At 30.3% G+C, this 23,189-nt stretch overlaps 1 protein-coding gene across 1 annotated transcript in view; it reads right to left on the reverse strand.

The window, feature by feature from the left end:
* LOC132069463 (protein neprosin-like) overlaps nucleotides 1-18,708 on the reverse strand; it is a 37,256-nt gene extending 18,548 nt beyond the window's left edge. Inside the window, exons 1-4 of the mRNA XM_059462808.1 lie at nucleotides 18,497-18,708; nucleotides 17,810-17,902; nucleotides 17,527-17,721; nucleotides 17,362-17,415 (exon numbers count right to left, since the gene is read on the reverse strand). Of these exons, the coding sequence (XP_059318791.1) occupies nucleotides 17,362-17,415; nucleotides 17,527-17,721; nucleotides 17,810-17,902; nucleotides 18,497-18,679 (525 nt within the window). The 5' untranslated portion in view covers nucleotides 18,680-18,708. The remainder of the gene's footprint in view (nucleotides 1-17,361; nucleotides 17,416-17,526; nucleotides 17,722-17,809; nucleotides 17,903-18,496) is intronic.
* Between the last annotated feature and the right edge of the window lie 4,481 nt (nucleotides 18,709-23,189).

Consider the following 23,189-nt stretch of genomic DNA (forward strand, 5'->3'; position numbering starts at 1 on the left):
TACTAATGAAATGATTTGAGTTGTAGTTTGGGTAATAAAAACAAAAGGGCTTTAAGAATTAATTCTACATTATGGGTTCCAAATTATTTTTGCCAATATTGCTTTACGTATGTAATGCGTCTTTATTATTAAATGGTCCATTCTTTTGATTTTCCTCTTTATCTTATTCTACGTATACTTGAAATAATTTAATGCTTTCTTGAGAAATAATTGGCTTACCTCATTTGAAATGTTGCACTATTAATAATTTTTATCGAAAATAAGGAGACATTTGTTCTGTGGATATGTTCATTCGTTAGTGATACATTTAAAACTCATCTTCTGCAAAGTTTGTTTAGAATAGTGTGAGGCGTTATTTGCCATGATATGGTCTTTTAATTTTTAATTCATATATATATCATCTCAAAATGGTTAACAACTTAAACGTGATGGCGCGCTTTTAGTTTATATTTCAAAACATTATTACAAATGCCCTATACAAAACATGCTTTATATTTAAAAAAAAATTATTTTTAAATTATTTTTTATTTTTTAAAAAATCATTTTTTAAAAAAATTTTTTTATTTTTTTTTAAAAAATATTTTTTTTAATTTTTTTTTTTTTTTTTTTAAATTAATATTTTTTTTTTGCTCAAAAACTTATGTATGAAAGTTGTATGAAATGTGTATATCCGCTCACACTTAAAAGTTTGCTCAAAATTTAGTGTATGAAAAATGTATGAAATGTGTATATTTAGTTCAAGGCTTAAAAATCCGCTCAAAATGTAAAAGGAAAACAATATGAAATTTGTATCTGCTCATGTCTTAAAATTTAGCTCACATTTTCATGTATAAAGTTCATGTTAGATTTCGTAAAAATTAATACAACTACAACAACATTGTAACATTTTTCATACAATATTCAAGCTTAAAGTTTTCGCTCAAAATTTTGTATATGAAAATTATATTAAAAATTTTGCTCACACATACACATTTCATACAACTTTCATACACAGAAATATGAGGTAATTTTTAAGTCATTGAGCAAAAAAAAAAAATTAATATTTAAAAAAAATATATAAAAATTATTTTTTTAAAAAATAAAAATATTTTTTTTTAAAAAATATTTTTTTTATAAAAAATATATATATTTTCTGGAAAAAAAAAATAAAAAAATGAAAAATATATGAAAATCCGTCATGTTTTGTAATATATCGTTATGTTTTGTAAATCTTTTTATCGTTACGTTTCGTAAATATTTCTCCTTAACATGTATATATACGTAGTTTTCCCTTTATTTAATCATAGGCGTCAATCTCAAAAGTATAATTCGGGGCCTATATCAACCTTAAAGGCCTATTTAATTAACTAATTGGTCGTAAGGGAGTGAGATGGGTTGCGAACATGTTTCAAAACCCGTTGTCAAAGAGTGGGAAAAAAATTACTAAAAAAATAAAGAAAAGCGTCTCAATTTTAAGAGACAAATAATTGCTTATAACGGTAGACTCTTTAAAGGTTGAATAATAACTCGTGTTGACCATAAACATCCGTTTCTTTGGTTAAATGCATATAAATCAAAGAAAAGTCATGGACCATCCCTTGACATTCTAATAATAATTGTGTTCACCTCAAAACTCCCATTAAATGCATATAATCAAAGAAAATGTCATGGTAATATATCTAATAATAATTGTGCAAGACGGACCCGCTTTTTTGCTAAATACATATAATCAAAGAAAATGGTCATTCTCGACACTCTAATAATAATAGAGAGACTATGCTCCGTTTCTATTGAATGCATATAAATTAAAGAAAATTCATGTGGGCCACCCCGCTCCTTGACACTCTAATATAATGAAAGACTTTGCGTGCATACACGCTCCTAAGTTTAAACAATTAAAACATGTTTTATCCAAGAATTAATTATAACCAAGTATAAGCCAATAAAAGCGACCGTGCTAGAACCACTCTTTTGATTCGTGAATGCCACAACACCTTCTTCTGGTAATTTCATCTGCTTTTTATTTTTATATATATATATCATTTCTTTTGATTAGGATTCAATAATTGATTGAACACTATAACTCAAGTCCAAGTGGCGATCGTCGTATAAATAATCCCTATTCAAAATCGTCACTTCAAAAAAAAAACATTTTAAACAATAAAAACCTCGTGTTTTGAGGTCAACGATAGGTTGCTGTATCGACTTAGACGAGTATGATCCGAAGTAAATTTCCCAAAAGGTCATTCATGTCCACACGTAAGAATAATCAAAAGAAGGAAGAAAAGAAATTATAGCACCAACTGCAATGGCTCGAGGCCTTTCCTTCATAACAAAACTAAAAATAAATAACCAACATGAATTGTGGAGGGATGGTTGAGATCACTCAATTTCTTTATAAGCCGTGAGGTCTCGGGTTTGAGCCGGGGATTGGAAAATTCCGTCGTAAACTATTTGACTTGAATTTAATCAATGTCTCCAATATAATGCAAACACCGGACTTCAAGTGGGAAATTTAAAAAAAAAAAAAAAAAAAAAAATATGAACAACATCTTAACAAGTAAGATCCTTTTAAACACGACATGGAATTCTGGTCACTAACAGGACAAAGCGAAAATCAAAAAGCCAAATGTAGTGTATGTAAGAGAGAAACCTCCTAAAAAAAGCTATAAATTAAACTCAAGACGGGTCCTCTCTTGGAAATCCTGGAAAGAGTGGAGCGGAAGGTGTAATAAGAGATCACCTTGTAAACTGGATCATAGGATACATGGGCCATGTATATAAAACCATCAATATAAGAGTTCTTGCATTACTTAATCGCTTAATGTAGCCTTATTAAACCGATTGATTGTTAGAAAAATAGGCTCCATATATAAACGGGGAAGAACTAAACCGGCTTTCATAGAATAGTCTCTGTCTTTAAGGAATTTAAGCCCTCGCTATGTTGTTGCATGAGTTTTAGAATTCCTCTCAGATTTCAAAGAGCCTAATTCAAGTTTCAACAATAAACTCGAATTTTTCACAAGAACACAGCTTTGTGATTTATAGAGCAGTAAGAGAGAAAGGAGATAGAATTCTGAACGTATTCATCCTTTTTCGGGGAGGAACATGTATTTAAAATACCTTTACGCATATGTTATTTGATAAAAGCTTAAATACGTGTATCATTTTTTAATATCATTTCTGCCTCACTTAATAAAAGAAGATTCTGATAGTGTATGATTTCTAAATTTCAATGGTGTAAACTTGAGATTTTGATTGCGCATTGATATGTTAGAAAAATATTATTTGCTATTTCATATCTCAAAAATAGAAGGACTATTCCAAACGTCTACTTTGAAATAAGAATATTAATTCTATAATTTATTAGCCTTAATGGCAGATTTCTTAATGAGATAAATTGATTGTCCCAAATGTTTTGTAACTGAATTTTGATCAACCTTTATGGTTGAATTTGGTCGCCTTTTATGGTCTTTACTACTCCTAAAGATGGTAGACGTTTTCAGATGATAAGGGGCTTATCCTTTTGCCCTATACATACATATCATCAACTTTTTTCATAGTGGAGAAAACATATACAAATATATAGATTTTACTTTATACTTTTGTTTCGGGTTTTTCTATTGTGCAAATCTTTGTTAGATTCTTATTTAAACAAAATTTGTCAATCTGCAAAATATCATAGGCATTTGGGATTGAGTATTAACATGCCTCCTAGGAGAATATATAAACGCTCGCTATCAAGATTTTCAACAAGGAACAGGATCAAGATTTTCCAAAGTGCATTTAGACATTGATATTGCTTGGATTCGTCAATCAGAAGTGGTTAAAAAACAGGAAAGAATATCGCATAGTTTTGGATGGGAGAAAATTGGGAAAGAAGATCACGCTAAATTTGTTTAACAGTATGATTGTCCCAGGTATTTTTTGTGTATAAAATCGGCGTAATTGGTATTTTAATGCTTTTGGACAGGGTTTGGAAAAAGAAAAGAAAAAAAAACACCCGCTGTGTTTGGTAAACTGAAAACGCAAGCTATGTTTGGCAATTATGGGTCTTATTCTTTTGATATATAGAACTTTTTTGAATAATTACTATGTAAAAGATCAAGTTGCTTTTCTTCCGCCATTAATAATTATTACTCAATTTTATGCCCAAGAACGAAAAGAAAAACAAAATATGCTATATGTTTTATATTCTATGAGTCTATTTAATTTTAATTCATGGATGGATGATACATCCTCAAATGGTTAACAAAATTCAAGTTGCTTCTTTCCTTCAACAGCTATTTATTGCCCAAAAATGAAAAGGAAAAAAAAAACACTACAACTAGTGCGTAGACTATTCAACTATATCTCTGGTTTTAGGTAAATTCATGGATAATTTTCAGCTTGTTGTTTTAAACTGGGTAAAAGTTTAAATTGAAGTTTTCCGGGGAAGACGTTCAACACAAAGATGAAATTTCCCTTCTATTTCGTTATGTTAGTTACAAGAGATAATTACCTAGAGATGTCTCTCGGCCATCTCGTCTACCTATTTTAGCTCAATATATCATATATATATATATATATATATATATATATATATATATAAAAAAATATATATATATATATATATATATATATATATAGCCCACGCTTTTTTAAATGTTCACTTTTAAATACATTTTTTCTATTTAACATGAATTTTGAATGAGGTAAAGACTCATCCATTTCATCAGTTTGGGTCATCTTTTTTCAAGTTCTTGAAAAAAAAAATGTTCATCGGATGAGTGAATGGAATTTGATGTAGTTATACAGATATTATAAAAAGGGAACACGCGGTTTTGTTTGGAAAAGTTTGCTATACGCTTGTCTGTTGATTAATATTAAGTTAAGCCCAAATATACGGTACAATTCTCATAGCATTTAGTACATTTAAGTAATGCAGTGTTCATCCTCAAAACTCCCATTTCTATATATTGGTAATATATAAGTATATATTGTGCAATTACTCCCTTTTTCAGTGGAAATTAATTTTAATTTGATGGCTGACAACTGAGAAATAGAGAGACTATGCCATGGCAGAGAAACGACAGTGGAAAGGCACAGTTGAAGAATTGAGAAGACGTAGCAAATACTTTTGATTTTAATTTTAATAATAATAACAATAATAACAATAATGTCACTCTTCTAAAAAAGTAAAAATACACACAATTATATTCTAGTACATAATTTATTTTTTTAAATATTTTAACTCTGTAACAATATTACAAACTATACATAGTACAGTATCGTCGTATTAATTATTACATTAACAACAAAAAAAAAAAAATCGTTTGCAATCCTAAAATACTATTGAGTCACGATATTGTTGTAGTCGCGACGACAACACTTTTTTAATCATTATTTTTATTTCCAATTAGGTACTCTTTATGTCTATCTAACTTGCTATTATATAAGTAGTAAATTCTAACATGATATGTTGATCGACTTTTTTTATCGGCAAAGTTCATACATGATTGAAATAAGTTTAGGGTAATTTTAACCTTTATTTGGTCTTTGGTTAACGTGTTCAAGATGAGGTTTTAGACTTGAATTTGTAAGAATCTAAGCAAAACTTTCGTACAAGAAGAGGTCCTCTTAGCTTACTAATAGTTGAAAAGATGTCTATAAATATAAATCTCTTTTGTAAGTAGTTTAATTTTTTTTTTATTTTTTAACAAAGTATTTATTGTAGAATCTTGACATATCAAGAGCTAAGAGCGAGAGAGATATTGTAAATTTTGACTCTTATTGTGATGATTTTAGATTCAAATTTACCCAATGTATCCTACCCCATTTGTTTAAAATCATTTCAAATTACGTATGATAATGTTGAGCAAAGTAAGATAATTGCATATGAAAATGTGTTTTAACGTGTTTAAACATAATAAACAACTACAATATGTTACACTTTCAAAAGGAATATTAATATTTTATAATAAACTTTAGATCATGACAGAACTACTAAAATAACATAAGGCAACGTAACATACATTAAGAGCAACGTTAGAAAGAAATATTACGTGAGATGCAATAACATGAAATATTTAATTACAAATAATATATAATTAAGTTAACTAAATTCATAGATTGGATGTTCAGTAAATATTGAATTCATCTATTATGTCTGTGTGATAATATTCACTTTCATCATTTAGATAAATTGTATTATGAAAAATGTATTTTTTTTATATAAATTATTTATTGATTCACGCGATACACACGTGCAACGCACATACACTTAAGACTAGTTGACTATATAAATGTGTACAAAGTAAAACTGTGAAATGCATAAAATTCATAGACTTACAGAAAATTGAAGAAGAAAGAAATACAGATAATAAGGGAAATAAGAACCTACCACTCGTTTTTTAGCCGTAACACTCTCTTTGAGTGCATATACCTGAAACAAAAACAAAGAAGATCAAAATTAAAAATATTACAACCCATAACCGCTGAAACAAACAGAGAAGATCAAAATTTCAAAACAATAAAATCCATACGCACATTGTAGAAAAACTAAGAAGATCAAACTTTCAAGAAAATAATTATTACCCCATAACTCACAACTCACAAGCATAAAAGTTTAAGAAAATAGAATTATAGTTACCTACCAATTAACAAACTTAAATGGAAAAATAAAATAAGGGAACATTTATAGATGTAGGCTGACACAGAGTGACACTAAGGCAGTAAAATTCTTCCTGCAAAATGGATAGAAAGATCAAACATATAAAGCAACTTATATTGCATAATTCGATTTCACCATACCTTTGAAAGATTGGATTACGATATGTATATAGCAATAAGTAAGATCATGCATTCTAATATCTTCCTCTTTGTCGTAAAAAAATGAAAACAATGAGTACAATTAGTGTTATTACGTTCCAAACATATAAAGCAAAAAAAAAGAATAAAGAGAGAAGAATGCTTATAATCAATCCATCTGCCTTCTGCCTCTTTTTTATCCTTGCCTATAATCAAATCAGATTAACACCAGAAAGCGGAAGCTAAAATGAAAAATATCCATGTTGATGGAAAAGGGTAAGCAAATAGCATTTGAGGAGACAATTAGATTAGAGTAGGAATAAGATTAGAAAATGTCATAAAATGGTCTTCAGGAATACGAATTGACTTTTCAATTAGTAATAATGAAGAAATTAATGGAATTCAAGTGCATTAATTAATATATTATACCTTCTGTTCTGTAGACTAAACGTTTCAGAAGTAAGGAATCGTATTGTTTTTTCTAATTCAGACTTTTGGGATTTGCTCATCAAAAGTTGATGACACTTTAATGCTTCTTTAATAACTGGTGTGATAAATAACGTCAGGGAGTGGAAGAGTTTGTCTGATAAATAGCGTCTGATAAACATGTTACGGCAATGGATAATATATAAATTCTAATGGTGCTTTATTATTTTTCTATAAGAAAACAGAGTACTCATACTAACAATTCTAAAATAATTATTCAACGAGGCAACATTAACTAAGTGCCTTAATTTGCGCATGATCAATATGTCTATTCTAGTCCAAAATGCCTTCTATAGTTGAGTATTATTTCATAAATCTTATAAGCTCCTTTATGATATAGGTTTGTCTTTCTCCATAATGGGAAACAAATAAAATTCTAGAATCATTCTTTGCTTAAAGTATTAAAAATGCCCTAATAAATGCCATTGTGGTTAATTTTAATCCGGATTTTTCTTCCAAATCAGAAGACTAAGAAATTGTCTTTCAACATGTGTTCTTTACTTCCATTGAATAATAGGACGGTACTTCATTTTTGTTTTTTTTACTTTAAATAAACCAGATCCATAGAGTATCTATCTATATATATAGAGTAAAGCAGGGAAATAAAAATCTGATGTGGCACCTCTTATCAATCAGAATAGCCATTTTTCTTTTTTCTCAGATTTTTGGGGTTTTGACCTTATTTTTCGTATTTATGTGTTATATTGAGAATTAAAAATCAATTATTAACACCTATTAATTACACCGCATCTCTACCTCATCTTCTGTACATTTGTACTCCCTCAGGATTAAAAAAAAAAGTGTCTACTTAGCCTTTTTTTCTTGGGTCAAAAAAAGTGTCACTTATCAAATTAAGAAAGAATTAACCATGTTTTTCCAGATTTGCCCCTATTAAGTGTTATATGATCAAATCCCAATGCCTATTTAATTAAGGGTAGTTTAGTCAAATACCTATTTTGTCAAGGAGTTAGTGATTTGCATGAAATTCATAAATGTTTAAGTGGACTCTTTTTTTTAATCCGGAGGGAGTAAGTTTTAGTTACTTTTTCTTTGGCAGAATTGTGTCTCCTCATGTTTTAGCGGAAGCCTTTTATGAATCTTTTTTAACCCCTTGTCATGTCCTTTTCATCTATTAAACATGCTCGTGAGTCCAGACCAGAAAATTACTACCACTATGTATTCATATTCCCAACACAGAAATGAGACACCGTAGCAAGTTTTTTTCAACTGCATATGCAGTTTAAAGTAAAGTTGGAAGTTCCCCCCTACATGACAAGAGTGTTTTATGGAGCAATTGAGGAAGGGGCGTTCAGGTCCTTGCAATTTTCGGTCTATCTTTTTAATGACACTTCAACCCTTAAAGACATGTAAGTATGCTTGTTTTTGGATCAATTTCAATTTTTGCTTCGTTAGGTTTTTTCATTTTATGAACAAATTTTGTAATCTTTACAAGTATGTGCTCCATAGGTTGTAGTATTATGAAGAATTACTCATTTACTTTGTTTTGTAGTATTTCGTTCACGCTTCCTTAAGAGAATAATTGAGGAATTGGTTATTTTATGCCCTACTGGCACCATCACCAGTTTTTCCATTTGTATTTAGTGCTACTAAGTAGGCGTGTTTGGCCATAGATTCCAAATATGTTTCACATTATTTGGAATTTATGGAGTTGGAGCTGTATTTGGTTATAATTCTTTGCAAAGTAAATTTGATTACAGTAAACTTTCTGGATGTAAAGTGATATGGAACAAAGTTTGCAAAGCACGATCATACTTTCGAGATGGCAGTTATAATAATTTTGGAGCTATGTTGTTCAAGATAAGAAATTATATTTATATAATATCCTTATATTGAGCATTTGGGTTTGAATTATTTTCTTTTCTTTTGCAGTTGGAAAGGAAAGATTGCAGTGAGTACAAAAGATTACCATATCTCATCCGCTAATTGTTTGCTTGGTATGCTGAATTATCTAGATATAATTGTTTTTCCCTCTTACATTCAAATGTTAATCTGTCAACAACAACATTTTCTATCAAGGTAAACTTCGATTATATCGTTCAAAATTCATTGATAGATTACATCATAAGTTTTTACATTTGAATAATATTTCTAAATATATAATTTATTTTTTATTGGCTATTTTATATTAATTTTGCTTATCATCTCTAAAAAAAAAAAAAAAAATCATTCTAGGCATTAAGTATTAAAAAAAAAAAAAAAAAAATTTAATCCCGTATTTCTTCCAAATCATTTCTAAGAGGATGTTTCAACATGTGTTCTTTACTTCCATTGAATAATACACGACAACAACTTTATTCTTTTTTATTTTATCCTTTTCTCCATATTTTTTCTTTCTTTTCAAATATTTACAATTTCTATTAGCATGTTCATTCTACTTTTTTGCATTATAAATTGTAAAATTTTAATTCTTGGTAGAAAAATATTTTAAATTAAATATAGGAATTAATGTTTTACCTTTATACTACTCATTGTCAATTTATTTTGTACTTTTCTATTTTTTTATTAAATTTTTTATCTTTATATTTGTATGAGAATTTTTATACCTATTAATTACACCGCGTCTCTGTCATCTTAAATACACTAGTTTACAAGTAATTGAACACGTTCGATCTCTCTCGATTTCATGGTTTCAAACATTCTTACCCATAGCGATTGAGAGGGACTAACTTTTATTTACGGCATCAGTGAATAAATCTACAACATACTACGATAATGAAACACAATTCTACCAGTGCTAATTTTGAGGTAGTATAATTAATGTATGAAAAAGTTGACTGCCAAATTTTTAAAGATTTTTTTTGAATAACAGAAGGTCTCCCAATTTATTTTTCTTCAGCTATTCTATATACGTCTTTGTCTAAGTGTAATCTATCAATATCTACTTGTATATCTATATCTATATATATATATATATATATATATATATATATATATATATATATATATATATATACACAGAAATGAGACATCAGCAAGTTTTTTCATATAAAAAGCATATTTTTAAAGAAATATAATTTTGTTAGTACAAGTTTACAACAACAACAACAATAACCTATATGTTTTATAGCAATTGAGGAAGGGGCATTCAGTTATATAAAAGTAAAATTTTCATTCCACTCCTTTAATATTTTAACTTCCATTTTGATGAAATTATTTAATTCAAATCAAATTTGGAACGAATTTGACATTATAACTTATGTATCTAATTTTCTGAAGTTATTTAGTTCTAAATAAATAATCTATACATAGTTAATGAACTTTTAAGACAAATACATAATTTAACTTGTTTTATGGATTTCGCTCCTATCTTAATTAGGATTAGGGTAGGCTTTATGCCCTACGCAATCGGTTCGGTTCGGTTTTTGGACATCATCGAGTTGAAATTTGAATTTGACTTTCTAAAATTCTCAACTAAACTCGATCCATTCTAAGTTCAATTCGATTCGTTTTTTATTATTTCGGTTCGGTTACACAAATCGATTTGTTAAATTTATTGAAATTTAAACAAGTAACTATTTCATTTCGATCTTGAGTAAACATAACAAAAAATAATGAGATCCTAAATTTGATGGCAGTTTATAACCAAAACATTAACCAAGAAAAATTATAAATTTTATAAAGCATAATAGCATATAAATAGCAAAACAATTATTTTCTTGACAACTTGTGCAAGCATACAAATCCGCCAACACCACATTACATATACCAAATTAATAATCCGCATCTTACAACTTGCAAGCAGACAAGCATAATAACTCAGTTTGCATCCTCAAAAAAATAAAAAACCAAAAAACTCTAATTTGTATAGGCTAAGATCAAAGAACAAACAAAGCCATGGGTGGAGGCAATGGCCAAAAGACAAAGATGGCTTTGAGCTATTTTATATTAACTTATCATCTCTTTGAAAAGATGAAAGACCAAAATGAAAAAATTTGAGGCCAACAAGTGAATATCAATGCAAGGTGTGCATACGGAGACATTCATTTGCACCACTTCTGAAGTTAAATAAATATTGCTTCGCTATTAAGTATTAAGCGTATATATAGTTAGACTATTAGAATATTAGTCATACTAGTCACTAGTGGCATATAAATTTGGTTTGTTCGGGTCGGTTCGGTTGATAATTGAAGCCAACCGTATCCGAACCGTTAGCGTAAATTTTACAATTGCATTTGTAAATCGAAATCGAATTTTATTATCAAATTGAATTTTAAATTATTTCGAATCGGTTGTTTAAATTCGGATTGAACCGATTTGTGCATCGGGCCTAGATTAGGGGTTCGAACATGGATATGGAAAAAAAAAATCTTTGGAAGAAGCGCTCCCCGAATATTTGTATAGGCGCGATGCGGTGCGAATTATTCGGATTAATTGGGCTCAAATGCGGATATCGAGCACCAATCGAAAATCAAAGAACGTGAAAAATGAGGTAGGAGGTTCGATAGCTTTTGAAAAGTAGACTTTAAAAACAAAAACAAAAAAATTGACATAAATAAATAAGATTAGGACCTAAAAGTAATTAATTAAAAGTTTTAAAAAAAATTGAAAATTATGTAAGGACTACAAAAAGTTGACCGCCGATAGCTTTTGAAAAGTAGACTTTAAAAACAAAAAAAAATTGACTTAAATAAATAAAATTAAGACATAAAAGTAATTAATGAAAAAGTTTTTAAAAATTTGGAAAATTATTGTGAGGACTACAAAATCACATTATCTTATATATAATAGTAATATATAATATGTGCCAGGCATAGATAAGGTGATGTGTGGCACTCTGGCTTATGACCTCCATTAGCATTTATCTTTTTTCTCAATCTTTTGAGATTTTCCTCAATTTTTCCTATCTATATGAATTATTAGAAAAGTTAAAATTCATTTCTTAATTACCCATCTTTACTTCTTTTTTTCAGTTTAGAAAGCCCAAAAGTCACTGCTATTAATTTAACGATTATAGTGATCATTTATGCAATAAAATAAATTCTCCTTTATAGGTGTAACTGTCATCAACTTGCATTAAAATAAATTGTCCAAGCAGTAAAATAAATTTTCCAAGCAATTGGCCCAAAAACTCATTTAATCTTAATTCTCCTTTTTATTTTATTTCAACTCCTCTTATTTTTCTTCAGTTATCTATTCTTCCCACAAGAAAATCCATTTGTTCCAGATTTAGTAATTACGTTTGTTACAAACTGGCCCTCAGTGCACTTAATACTAACTATAACTATATTGCAACCACTCACTATACGTTACTCAATTCTATTGTATATTTCCTCATAAGTTACGAATTGTACTTTTGCTTACTATAAATACCTAAGTGCATTGTTATTTTCCTTTATTTCCTCCTTTACTTAGTATGATTTAGTTTTAAAATGAGTGCTGATTTTCGAGTGTTGTGTACCTTCAGCATTTTAATTCCTGTTACTATTTCTTTTTTCTGTATTTGGATTCCTGTGGCTTTCAAACTATCTGTCAATGTTATTTTAGTGTTAGTTCTTTCCTTTCTTGTTCTTGTTTCTCGCCAAGAGTCTCAAACAAGTTAAAGTTTGTTTGGAAACAGTTGTCTTAAGTTTAAATGATTTTCCAGGAAAGTTTGGCTTCCTTCTTGAGACATATTAACAGTGAGTATGAAATGGTTTGCCTCTGTTCTTATTCCAAATTAGACGTTCCTTGTTCAAAACATGATAGCCTTTGTTTTAAAATGTTACTTGAATTAGACTTTGTTAGCTTTTCTTTTAAAAGATGTGATTCACTGGTATATTTTTCATGTATCAGTGAGTTGCATAGCGTGACTTTTCTCGAGGTATCATAGCTGATAAGATGAAGCTTAATATGATGTAAACAATAATTTCTTCCTTTCCTAAACCAGATCTCTCCCTTTCTTTCCAATGCTATCCTAAATGACTTGAACAGTTACTGTCTTGTCTTGTTAAGTAATAAATTATGTACTCCCTTCATTTACCTTAAGAAAGTATGCTTCAAATGGGGTTGAGATGTTTGTCTGTAGTTCTTTAAAGTAATTATGGTTGAACTCTAGCCTTTGTCAATAAGCTCTTAAAAGTGTTTAAAATTGAGATGCATAGCTATGTGCTAAATCCACGTAATTTCCAGCAATCTAGTTGAAAGAGGTATTAAGCTTGTTTCAGTTGATCTTATGAAGTGAAACATTTCAATTAGATGTTAAAAAGTGTTTGCGCTTCTCTTTTGAGCATAAAGTGTCCAGCAAATTATGGTCTTGAATGCCTTTGAGACTCTATTTGATTACTTTAATGGCAACTTAGGATATAACTCGAATAAGAAGGAAGAAGAATCTTTTTGTCCTCTAAAAAATCTGCTTCAAAATGCTCCGTAACAGCATGTTTATCTTCACTAAATTCGAATGATTACTTATTTGATTTACTCTCATCTCTGTATGTATATTGATAAGAGTCAAATTCATACTTCTAATCCATTTTTTCCCTTAATTTTATGCGTGAACCCTCTCACACGAGTCCAACGGACTCTTCATATCCCATATTCTATGTTGGGTCAGGCCCAACATAATCTTACCTCGAGTCAGCCCATCCGGTAGCTCCGTAGCGATCAACAAGAGCAGCAGAACCAGAAGAGGTGGAAATGGGCTAAGCCCAATTAGCTAACCTTCTCTTATACTCTATTTCATTTTGTTATGTATTTGACTTGTAAAAAAATTAACACTTTACTTGGTTTTTCTTTTTCAACTTAGTTGAATCTTCAAGCGGAAATGTGGAAATCGTAGTCGCCAAAAGATTTAATGTCTTATGATCATTTTTCTTAATGTTCAAAGTTGGCAAATGTAATTGGCTTGAAGGACGAACAAAATGATTTCCAGAAAAAAGGGTCAAAAGGGATTTCAAATGACAAAACACATTCTGGTTACATGTAAAAATGATTCTCTTAAAGTATTACCAAGACTCAATCTTTTATGAAAAAACAAAATGAAGTAAAATGACCTTCTTTCAGAAGTAAGAAACCATTTCCCAAAAAATGGGCTTAAGCCCATAAAACGAATTTTCAAAATTTGGTTTTGAGTGCTAAACACAATGATTTTCCGGAAATTGCTTAAAGAAGTTCTAATGTTTTCCGTGGACTTTTTGGGCTGTTTCAAAGCCCGCAAAAAAATGATTTTCAAAAGTAAAACACCCCTAAAGCTCGTTTTCCAAATAAGATATACTTTTTTTTTCTTCTAAATTAATTAGTCACGAATAAGCTTCTTTCAAACATTATACGTATAACTCTTTTAAACACATTTTACAAACAAGAATACTCCTTTAGCCATAAAAATGTTAGATCTGTAGGTCAACCGCATTGTGCGGATTCTTACTACCGAGGTGCCTAACACCTTCCTCGGGGAATCACCTGAACCCTTATCCTTTCTCTGGTACAAAAGGTTTTCAAAAATATCTTAAATTGGTTTCCTAATTTCCATACAATAAATTAGGTTACGACTCTGTTTGTTCACGATAAAAAGCCAAAGTTATGAGAAGCTTTTATGCGCGAGCGTAAAAGCGGACCGTAACAATAAGCGGGGGTCAAAATTTAAGACATTCATTTTCAATGTCATTGAGTGTAATTCCTGGTTGTAATCAGTTAAAGATTTTTTTTTAGGGGCCCAAAAAGAGAGTCTTTCGAGCCCAACTTCTATTTATACTCCTTCGTATATCGAAGAACATAATGCTTATATTATTGTATTTCGCGTGTATTTGTGTATCGCATGTATTTGGGCGAGACTGCCCGCCTGTGTTCAAATAACGACATTTTTTTATATAAGTTTCTTCTCCTTTTTGTATTTTAAGTTTAGCCTACTATGTAATATTGTATCTCATACGTATTTGATGCCACATGTACGATGTCACTAACTTTGAATGTACGTCATATGTATTTGGTTAGCTACGAATGGTAATTTATAAAATCACCGTAGCTACTAAATATAAATAAATTAATAAAGTACAAATACATATAGTTATCATTAATAATTACCTCTTTGAAAAAGCTACACCCGGTGAGAAAATTCCTATATTATTTCAAAAATTAAAAAATGACTAAAAAAGAAATAATTTTGCGTATATATATATATATGATGTAACATATACAACAATAACATTTAAAATCAAAAAATTTTAACAAATATTCTCTATTTCTTATTTTCCCTTTTATTCCGTTTCAAAATGAATGTTTCTTTCCTAATTCAGCTGATTCTTTAGTTTCAACATTCCACATGACATGTTTAATATCACAAGATAAAATGACATTTTGGTACATTACACATATTTTTAGTTAACAACCACAAAATTTTAAAAAAATCTTTATTTTCTTAAACTTCATGCCCAGTCAAACTAAAACAAATAAATTAAAATGGAGGATGTCTATGGTTTTTTTTCAAAAATATGGTGAAATTAATTACTGTAAGCTAGAGCTCCATTTAGTTTCAAGAAAGTTATTCAATAATATATTGCATAGAAAGTTACAGAATAGTTAGAAAAATATAAGGAAATGCTTTTTTTTCTGCATTTGTTTGGAAGGCGACATGAAATTCAACAGTATACAACAAAGTATGAACTATTTTCTTCTACCTTTTAGCGATTTAGAAGAATGTCTTTCATACTAAACATGTGGACTCTCACCAGTCCCCCATAAAGAACAAAAATACCTCCATTCCGAATTATGCCAAATTGGCTCAAAGAAAACTTGGTACATATCGGGATTGTCGGATGCGTGATTGTTTCATCTACTTTGATCGTCTTTTCCTTTCTCGTTTAAAATTGTTATTTCGCTACAATAACCATCATAAGAGGAGTTTTTAATAGGAAAAAAACTTGAGCCCATGGGAGGTTTAGGTACACTCGGTGGACTATATGCAACTCCTCCCCATTCAACATTCGTAGCAAAACTTGTCAAGTCGCCGAAGATCTTTGGGCCGAAACCAACTTGGTTAAAGCTTCTAGTCATTAATAGCCACCAATTTCCGTTGGCTAACCCTTGTTTAAAAAAATGTAATGTGGATGTCGGTTCGGTACCTCCTCAACAACAAGAGACGGATGAACATTGGGGAGATGGAAGTAGAGGAAGGTGAATCCTCTTACTTAGAATGTATTGTTTGCTAAATATCGGCCTGCCTAAAGAGCCAAAGTTTTTTTTTTTTTCTTACTCTCATTTTTTTTTCTTTTGGGAGGCAGGGTTAAGTTAGCAACAGATAGTTTTTTTTAGACTCTGTAATGCAAGATTATGCAGATAAGCAAATTTTGGGGGGAAAAAAATCCCTATACTTGTATAAACTGTGTAAAAACTCTAAATAAGAAAAGTAATAAGGATTGTGGAATCCCTACGTACCCGATCAATGTACATTGTGGCATCCCAAGTTTTCCCTCCACGTGAGAAAGCATATTTCGGTATGATCTATCAGAGGAAACTCACTATCTACTTGTACAAAGCCAGGACATAGTGTATTGAAGCAATGAGTTTTACCGGCCTAAAAAAAGAGAGGTATATCTCATACATGAATTGTTGAAAATTGAGGTAAATAGCTAAACTAAGAGATATACTAGTTTCATGAACTAGATCAAGATGGAAATCTTCAAGACACACAAGATAAGTTTTCCGAAAGTGTATAAAAAGCCTAGTTTTAGTATCCCCATATAATGTTGGGTCCACCTAAAACACAAAATAGAGACGTTATGATTATTGAATATTGAGTTTACTGATAAAGTTTCTAATTTACATCTTAAAAGTACAATATTCAATTGTTAGCGTGTCTCCTTCTTCCATGAAACAATAAAATCACAAAATGCACATAAAGGTTTATATTAAACTTACTCTCCAACCAACTTGTAAAATATCTGACCCTTTTTGAATTTTTAGTCGAGAACCACTATGTTGCCCGCCTTTAACATGGATTGTATACACTAGTTGCCATTCCGGCTCTCCCGCAAATCATTGTTTTGGTTCATTTGGCGTTCGAGCTATTGCAATACGAATAAAAGATATGTATTTTATATTTTTTCGCCTTATAAACTAACCCTCAAGCAAACACAACTAAAAAAATGAGAACATAAAAAAATCATCGTCATGTACCTTATATCCTTGTGAAGAAATATATCTTCCTTTTGACTCACTATTGTTGTTGCTCTGCATTAGACATAGACAACAATATATGAGTTTTGTTGTATAATAATGGATTCTCGTATTTAGATTTGACCTATTCAAGACGGAGGAGTAAATTGGCATAAATTATCTTACAACATCAAATTGAGTGTCGAATGTGACATCTTCTGGCTGTGGCATACGTCTTTGTCTTATAAGATCATCCTTCGTAATTCTCTTAACAGGAACAGTTCCAAAAGGGCATCCTCCATCTTTTGACCATATTGTCGATGAACTACTAACTGTTGAGGAATTTGAATTTTTCTTTATCCTAGATAAAGTAGGTTTCATCTGTTTAACCAAATATATAATTGCATGTCAACAATATCATCCTTATTAAAAAAAATGATAATAAAATGGAAAGAGAGTAGAGATATACCTTTGGATAAAAATTATGGTCCTTCAATAACGGGTGATCAAATGCACGTTGTTTGTAGAAATCCACACAATCATATATATCTCCATATTTAGTCTGTAAATAAATTAACATATAATAAGTAACCTAAGTTACAGAAAATGTACCATTAAACACAAAATAACCTCACGGAAACAATTGTTAGTAAATGAAGACACTACTCCTTTTATATATATATATATATATATATATATATATATAAAATCTAACTTTCAAAAGTCAAAATAGGTGGGTGTCTCCAATTTGCAATATAAAATGTAAAACAATTACTCCTCCTCCAAATTTATGTGAAAGTGTTTTAATGGATACGAAGTTTAAGAATGAAAGAATTTTTTTTTGAAATTAGATCTAAAATAAGCCACACATTTATGTGCTATAAATCACCTCATTAAGTGTAAAATGAAAAGTTTAAAATTAAATTATTACTAAATATAAAAATGTGTCATTTTTCTTTAGATTTGACTAAAAAAATATCACATAAATTGAGACGTAATGTAGACAGTTTGATCAATTTTCAAGCACAACAAAAGATTCCAAAAACCGTGTGATAGAGGACTGCTGCTTTTGTTTTTCTTCTACAAAAGTGATATTATCAAATAAGAATAAAGTGTCTTTAGCGCATTACGAGTACAACTAAATCAAAAAAAGTACCTTAACTGTTTTGACCGCTGGCTTATTCAAAAGTTTTAGTTGTTTTTCTAACTCTGCCTCCTCTAATTTGGATAGCTTTTCTTCTCCTTGCGCTCCATTGTAACTCAATAGAAAATATAGCATCAACAAAGTTTGTTGTACAATTTGTTGATGCATCCTGAATTCATTTCTTTTTAGAGGCATGCTTATGAGGCGTTTTTAAAAAATCAAAATTAAAAACAGAACATGAAAGCCCAACACTTGATTGGATTTGCTAGATGCAGGTATGATACCTTTGCGACTATGAGAAAGACATTATATACAGATGTATAAGAGGCTAAGTTGACTATTATTCAAGATATTGAATTTATGTGTAATCTTCTAAACTACGAACAATTGACAGAATCTGAAAAAAATATTATTTAATAAATGTTGATTGTCAGTTTGTAACTAATATCCAAAATAATAATCTGAACATATATTTTAGTAGAATTAATTGAATCAACAAATGTTTTTTGTTGATGAAGATTGATGGTTCATAACTCAGCCCATGAAAACGTCCGTCTAAGTCATTTTTTTGCACGGATTGCCCTTCGTTTGGGGTGGTCTTTAAATTTTGCCACTCAAATTTGTGGTCTTTAAATTTTGCCCTTCATATTTGTGGTGCTTTAAATTTTGCCCTTTGTTTTGGAAAGATGAGCGAATACATGAAATGCTTCACACGGGTTCGAACCCCGCTCAAGCATAAAATAAAAAAATAATTTCATTAGCGCTAAGGACGGGACTAGGGAGTGTATGTACCTAGGATCCAAGATACAATCTTTAAGAAAAAGTTAAAGTTATGCCTGATCCTAAAGCATAACTAGGAATAAAAGTCCGCCCCAAAGTTAATGAAATGATATCTTTAAATCAATAATTAACTCCGGCGGACTTTAGTTAAACATAACTAAAAGTACGAGGGGGCATATAAAATATTAAACTTTGCCTTATAAGGCAAACTTTTTTTTTGTTAGAAACTCTATTTTATTCCATCCAAAAAACTTGTACAAATTATAAGAAAATACAAAGTTAATAAGAGTTCGACCTTTAGGTACATGGTAAAATTCCTACTCACTAACTTGTATAAGTCAAACTAGAGCAACTATTACATTAATCAAAAAACAATGATTTCCCCTTCTTCGTTTTTTAATCAACTACACTTAGCTAGGGATAGCAAAATTCATAGCAATAGACTAGAAAACGATTCTCGCCTTTAGAAGCTTCTCCATATTTCCATTTGAAATTTTTTGACCTTGGATGTGAATATGTTGTGCAATCTCTCTCTAGAGTCTATCGGGAAGAAACTCCATGTATTTTGAAATCCGAGTAGGTTCCTTTCTCTCCAAACCAATGCCACTAAAGCATACCAAAAATGCTTTGAACAAGTAATGGACCTTGTACACATTAAAACTTTACAGACTTTGTGTCTAGCAATGTGAGATCCATGTGATTTCATCTTGAGCCCATTTGGACTATATACAACCCCTATTCTTCTAGTGTACCCCCATAGTTTTCTTCCATTACCAACAATATGTATCCTTATTTTGAAGAAATTTTGTGATGGAGCATTCAAAATAAAGATGGGAAAATATTTCTTGGGTCCGCCTCCACGTTGTGAAAGATGGGAAAATATTTTGTACAAAACCAGGATACAATCTATATCGAAAGCTTGGCTAATCTACCTTGTATTGCCGGCCAAAGTGTGAATTTGTATCAAAGGGATGGACATTTGGTTGTAGCATAATACTTTTCCATGTAACTTTGGTATATATGCTTGAAAAAATACATATATATGCTTCAAGGCAAAGTTTGCCCATAAGGCATAAGTATGCACTATGTTGTTTGCCTTCGGATAAGTTTGGCAAATCTTAACAAGTTTATGCCGAATATTGGGCATATTTTTTTAATGGGCAAACTTTTATGCCGGATCCGGCATAAACTGACTTAGGAATTATCAAAGTTATGCCTTGACAACACAAATTGATATACTTATGTAAATCAAACTATAACAATAACTAATTCTAGTTACTCCAAATCTAAAAGAAACATAAGAAGCATAAGTATGCATTAGGCGAGTGAGGTCCGCATAACTTAATTCCTTCACAATCATCTTCCTCGTCAAGAAGATGAAAAAAATTAAAGTATGGCAATATTTTCAAAGTCATGTACCTTATATCCTCGTGAAGATATGTATCTTCCTTTTGCTCACTATTGTTGTTGCTGCATCGGATGTATTGCAATATATGAGTTTTGCCGCGATAATGGAAAAAATATAACACAATGAATTCTCATGTTTAGGTATGAATTATTCAGGTAATAGCATTAAATTGCTCCTAAATTATCTTACGCCAACAAATTGAGCGTCGAATTTGACATTTTCGGGCGGAGGCATACGTCTTTGTCTTATAAGATCATCCTTCGTAATTCTCTTATTAGGAACAGTTCCGAAAGGACAACCTCCATCTTTTGACCATATTGTTGATGACCTACTTCTAGTTGAGGCATCTGAAGTTTGCCTTATCCTGGATAAAGTAGGTTTCATCTGTTCAACCAAATGTTTGATTGTATGTCAACAATATCATACCCTTGTATAAAAAATTTATAGTAAAAAGAGAGTAGAGATATGCCTTAGGATGAAAATCGCGGTCCTTCAACAATGGGTGATCAAATGCAGGTTGTTTGTAAAAATCTACACAATCATATGTGTCCCCATAATTAGTCTGTGAACAAAGAAACCATAAATAAGTTATCTAAGGCACAATAATTATACATATTACTATTTAATATGTACCTTAAAATAACAAAACAATATAGCAAAAATAATTGCTCGTAGATCATAACAAAAACAAATTGTTGAAGTCAAAATAGGTTTTATCTAAGCCATTATTCTCTACAACTTCCCCAAAGACTCTTCCTCAAACATTGACCAGTACATTAATGGAGGTAGCAATTAGGGCTTTGGTGCCTTTTCATTTGTAGATCAAATAATAATTTAAATGCACTTTTTACTTTCGTGATTTTAATTTTGTTTTGGTGCCGAGCTAACAAGAAAATAGCAACTTACAGCTTTCAATGGGATTAGAATGAACCAGCAACCCTATCAATCAGACTTGAAAAAGTAACATGCTGATTTTGGTGTGCCTCAAATTTATTTGTCATATTTACCTTTGAAATAGGAATATTGTTTTTATCTAGAAAAGTGATATTATCAAGTAATAAATTATCAATGTCTCAAAGAAATATGAATACAATGAACCCAAAATAAATACCTTAATTGTTTTGATTGCTGGCTTGTTCAAAAGTTTTAGTTGTTTCTCTAATTCCATGTTCTCTAATTTGGATAGCTTTTTTTCTCCTTGTAACCCATTACAACTCAAAATTAAATATAGCACCAGCAGAATTTGTTGAACAATTCTTTGATGCATCCTGAATTCATTCATTCTTTTGTAGGCTATGTAAGGTCTTTTCAAAACAAATCAAACTAATCAGCATAACGTGAAACCTCTAAACATTGAACTCGATTTACTAGGTGTATGAGAAACTTTGCTAATATGAGGAAGATGTTATATAAAGGTGTAGAAGATATTAAATTGGCTAAAAATTGGCTACTACACAAGATATTAAATTAATATAATCTTCTGAAGTATAGTTAACAGAATGCGAAAATCTTTGTTTAATAAATGTTGTTTGCTCATTTTTAAGTAATATCCAAAATAACAATCTGAACATATATCTCATCAGAATTGACTAAATTTAAAAAGGTTTTTCAATTGATGAAAAGTGATCATTCACATTTATATAATATGTGAAAAAATATTTGACTATGTATTATCACTCTCTCAGTCAAAATTTTGGAGAAATTTACTTAACCTCTTTAACTTTGCTTAGGCTGTAATTCTCTCTTGAACTATTTTAGGGGCATTGCCAATTTCTCGGCCTAAAAAGGAATGAAAAGAAAACAGAAAGAGGAAAAGAATTTGAGATCACATCAACTTTGAATAATGCTAAGACAATGGATAAAATATTAAAGTATTCGTCCAATGAATTTTTTTTTTTCTATAGACAGCGATTTGTTGGTTTTGGTGGTTGGGTCCGACTAGTTATGTGAATTGGATTCAAGTATATTAAGCCCATGAAACAAGAAAGAAAAAGGCATTTCGGCCCTTATGGTTTATACCAATTAATTCGGAAGTGCATCTAAACAACCTTTCTACCCCTACAAAAGATTAAGATTTCCACGCAGACTCTATCCTCTCCAGACCCTACCGTGGACACATTCTGTTAGGTATGATGATGTTGTTGTTGTTGGCTTAGATCAATTGAAAAAAAAAATCATAGAATAGTTAACAATTGACGTGAGTTTGCCAACATAATCTTTGATTCCTTCCGAGTCTTTCATCTCTTGCTCGATCTTTTTTAGGATTCAAAACTTGCATCAAGCTTGAACTCGCTTTAATGCTAATTTGAGTAGATACAATTACTCGGATAGGTAAATAGTAACATCATATTTTTAACGGTGCAAAATATAATTTGAGTAGAACTAGAAAACTTAATTCTTTTCACATAACATTAATTAAAGAACCTAACAAACACCAAACTCAAGCATAGGTTTTGTACACCAACTTTGAATTAGTCTTCAACATTATGTATAGTTGATAGATTATGTAACACCGTC

This window comes from Lycium ferocissimum, chromosome 9 (assembly GCF_029784015.1).
Source record: "Lycium ferocissimum isolate CSIRO_LF1 chromosome 9, AGI_CSIRO_Lferr_CH_V1, whole genome shotgun sequence".
NCBI lineage: Eukaryota > Viridiplantae > Streptophyta > Magnoliopsida > Solanales > Solanaceae > Lycium > Lycium ferocissimum.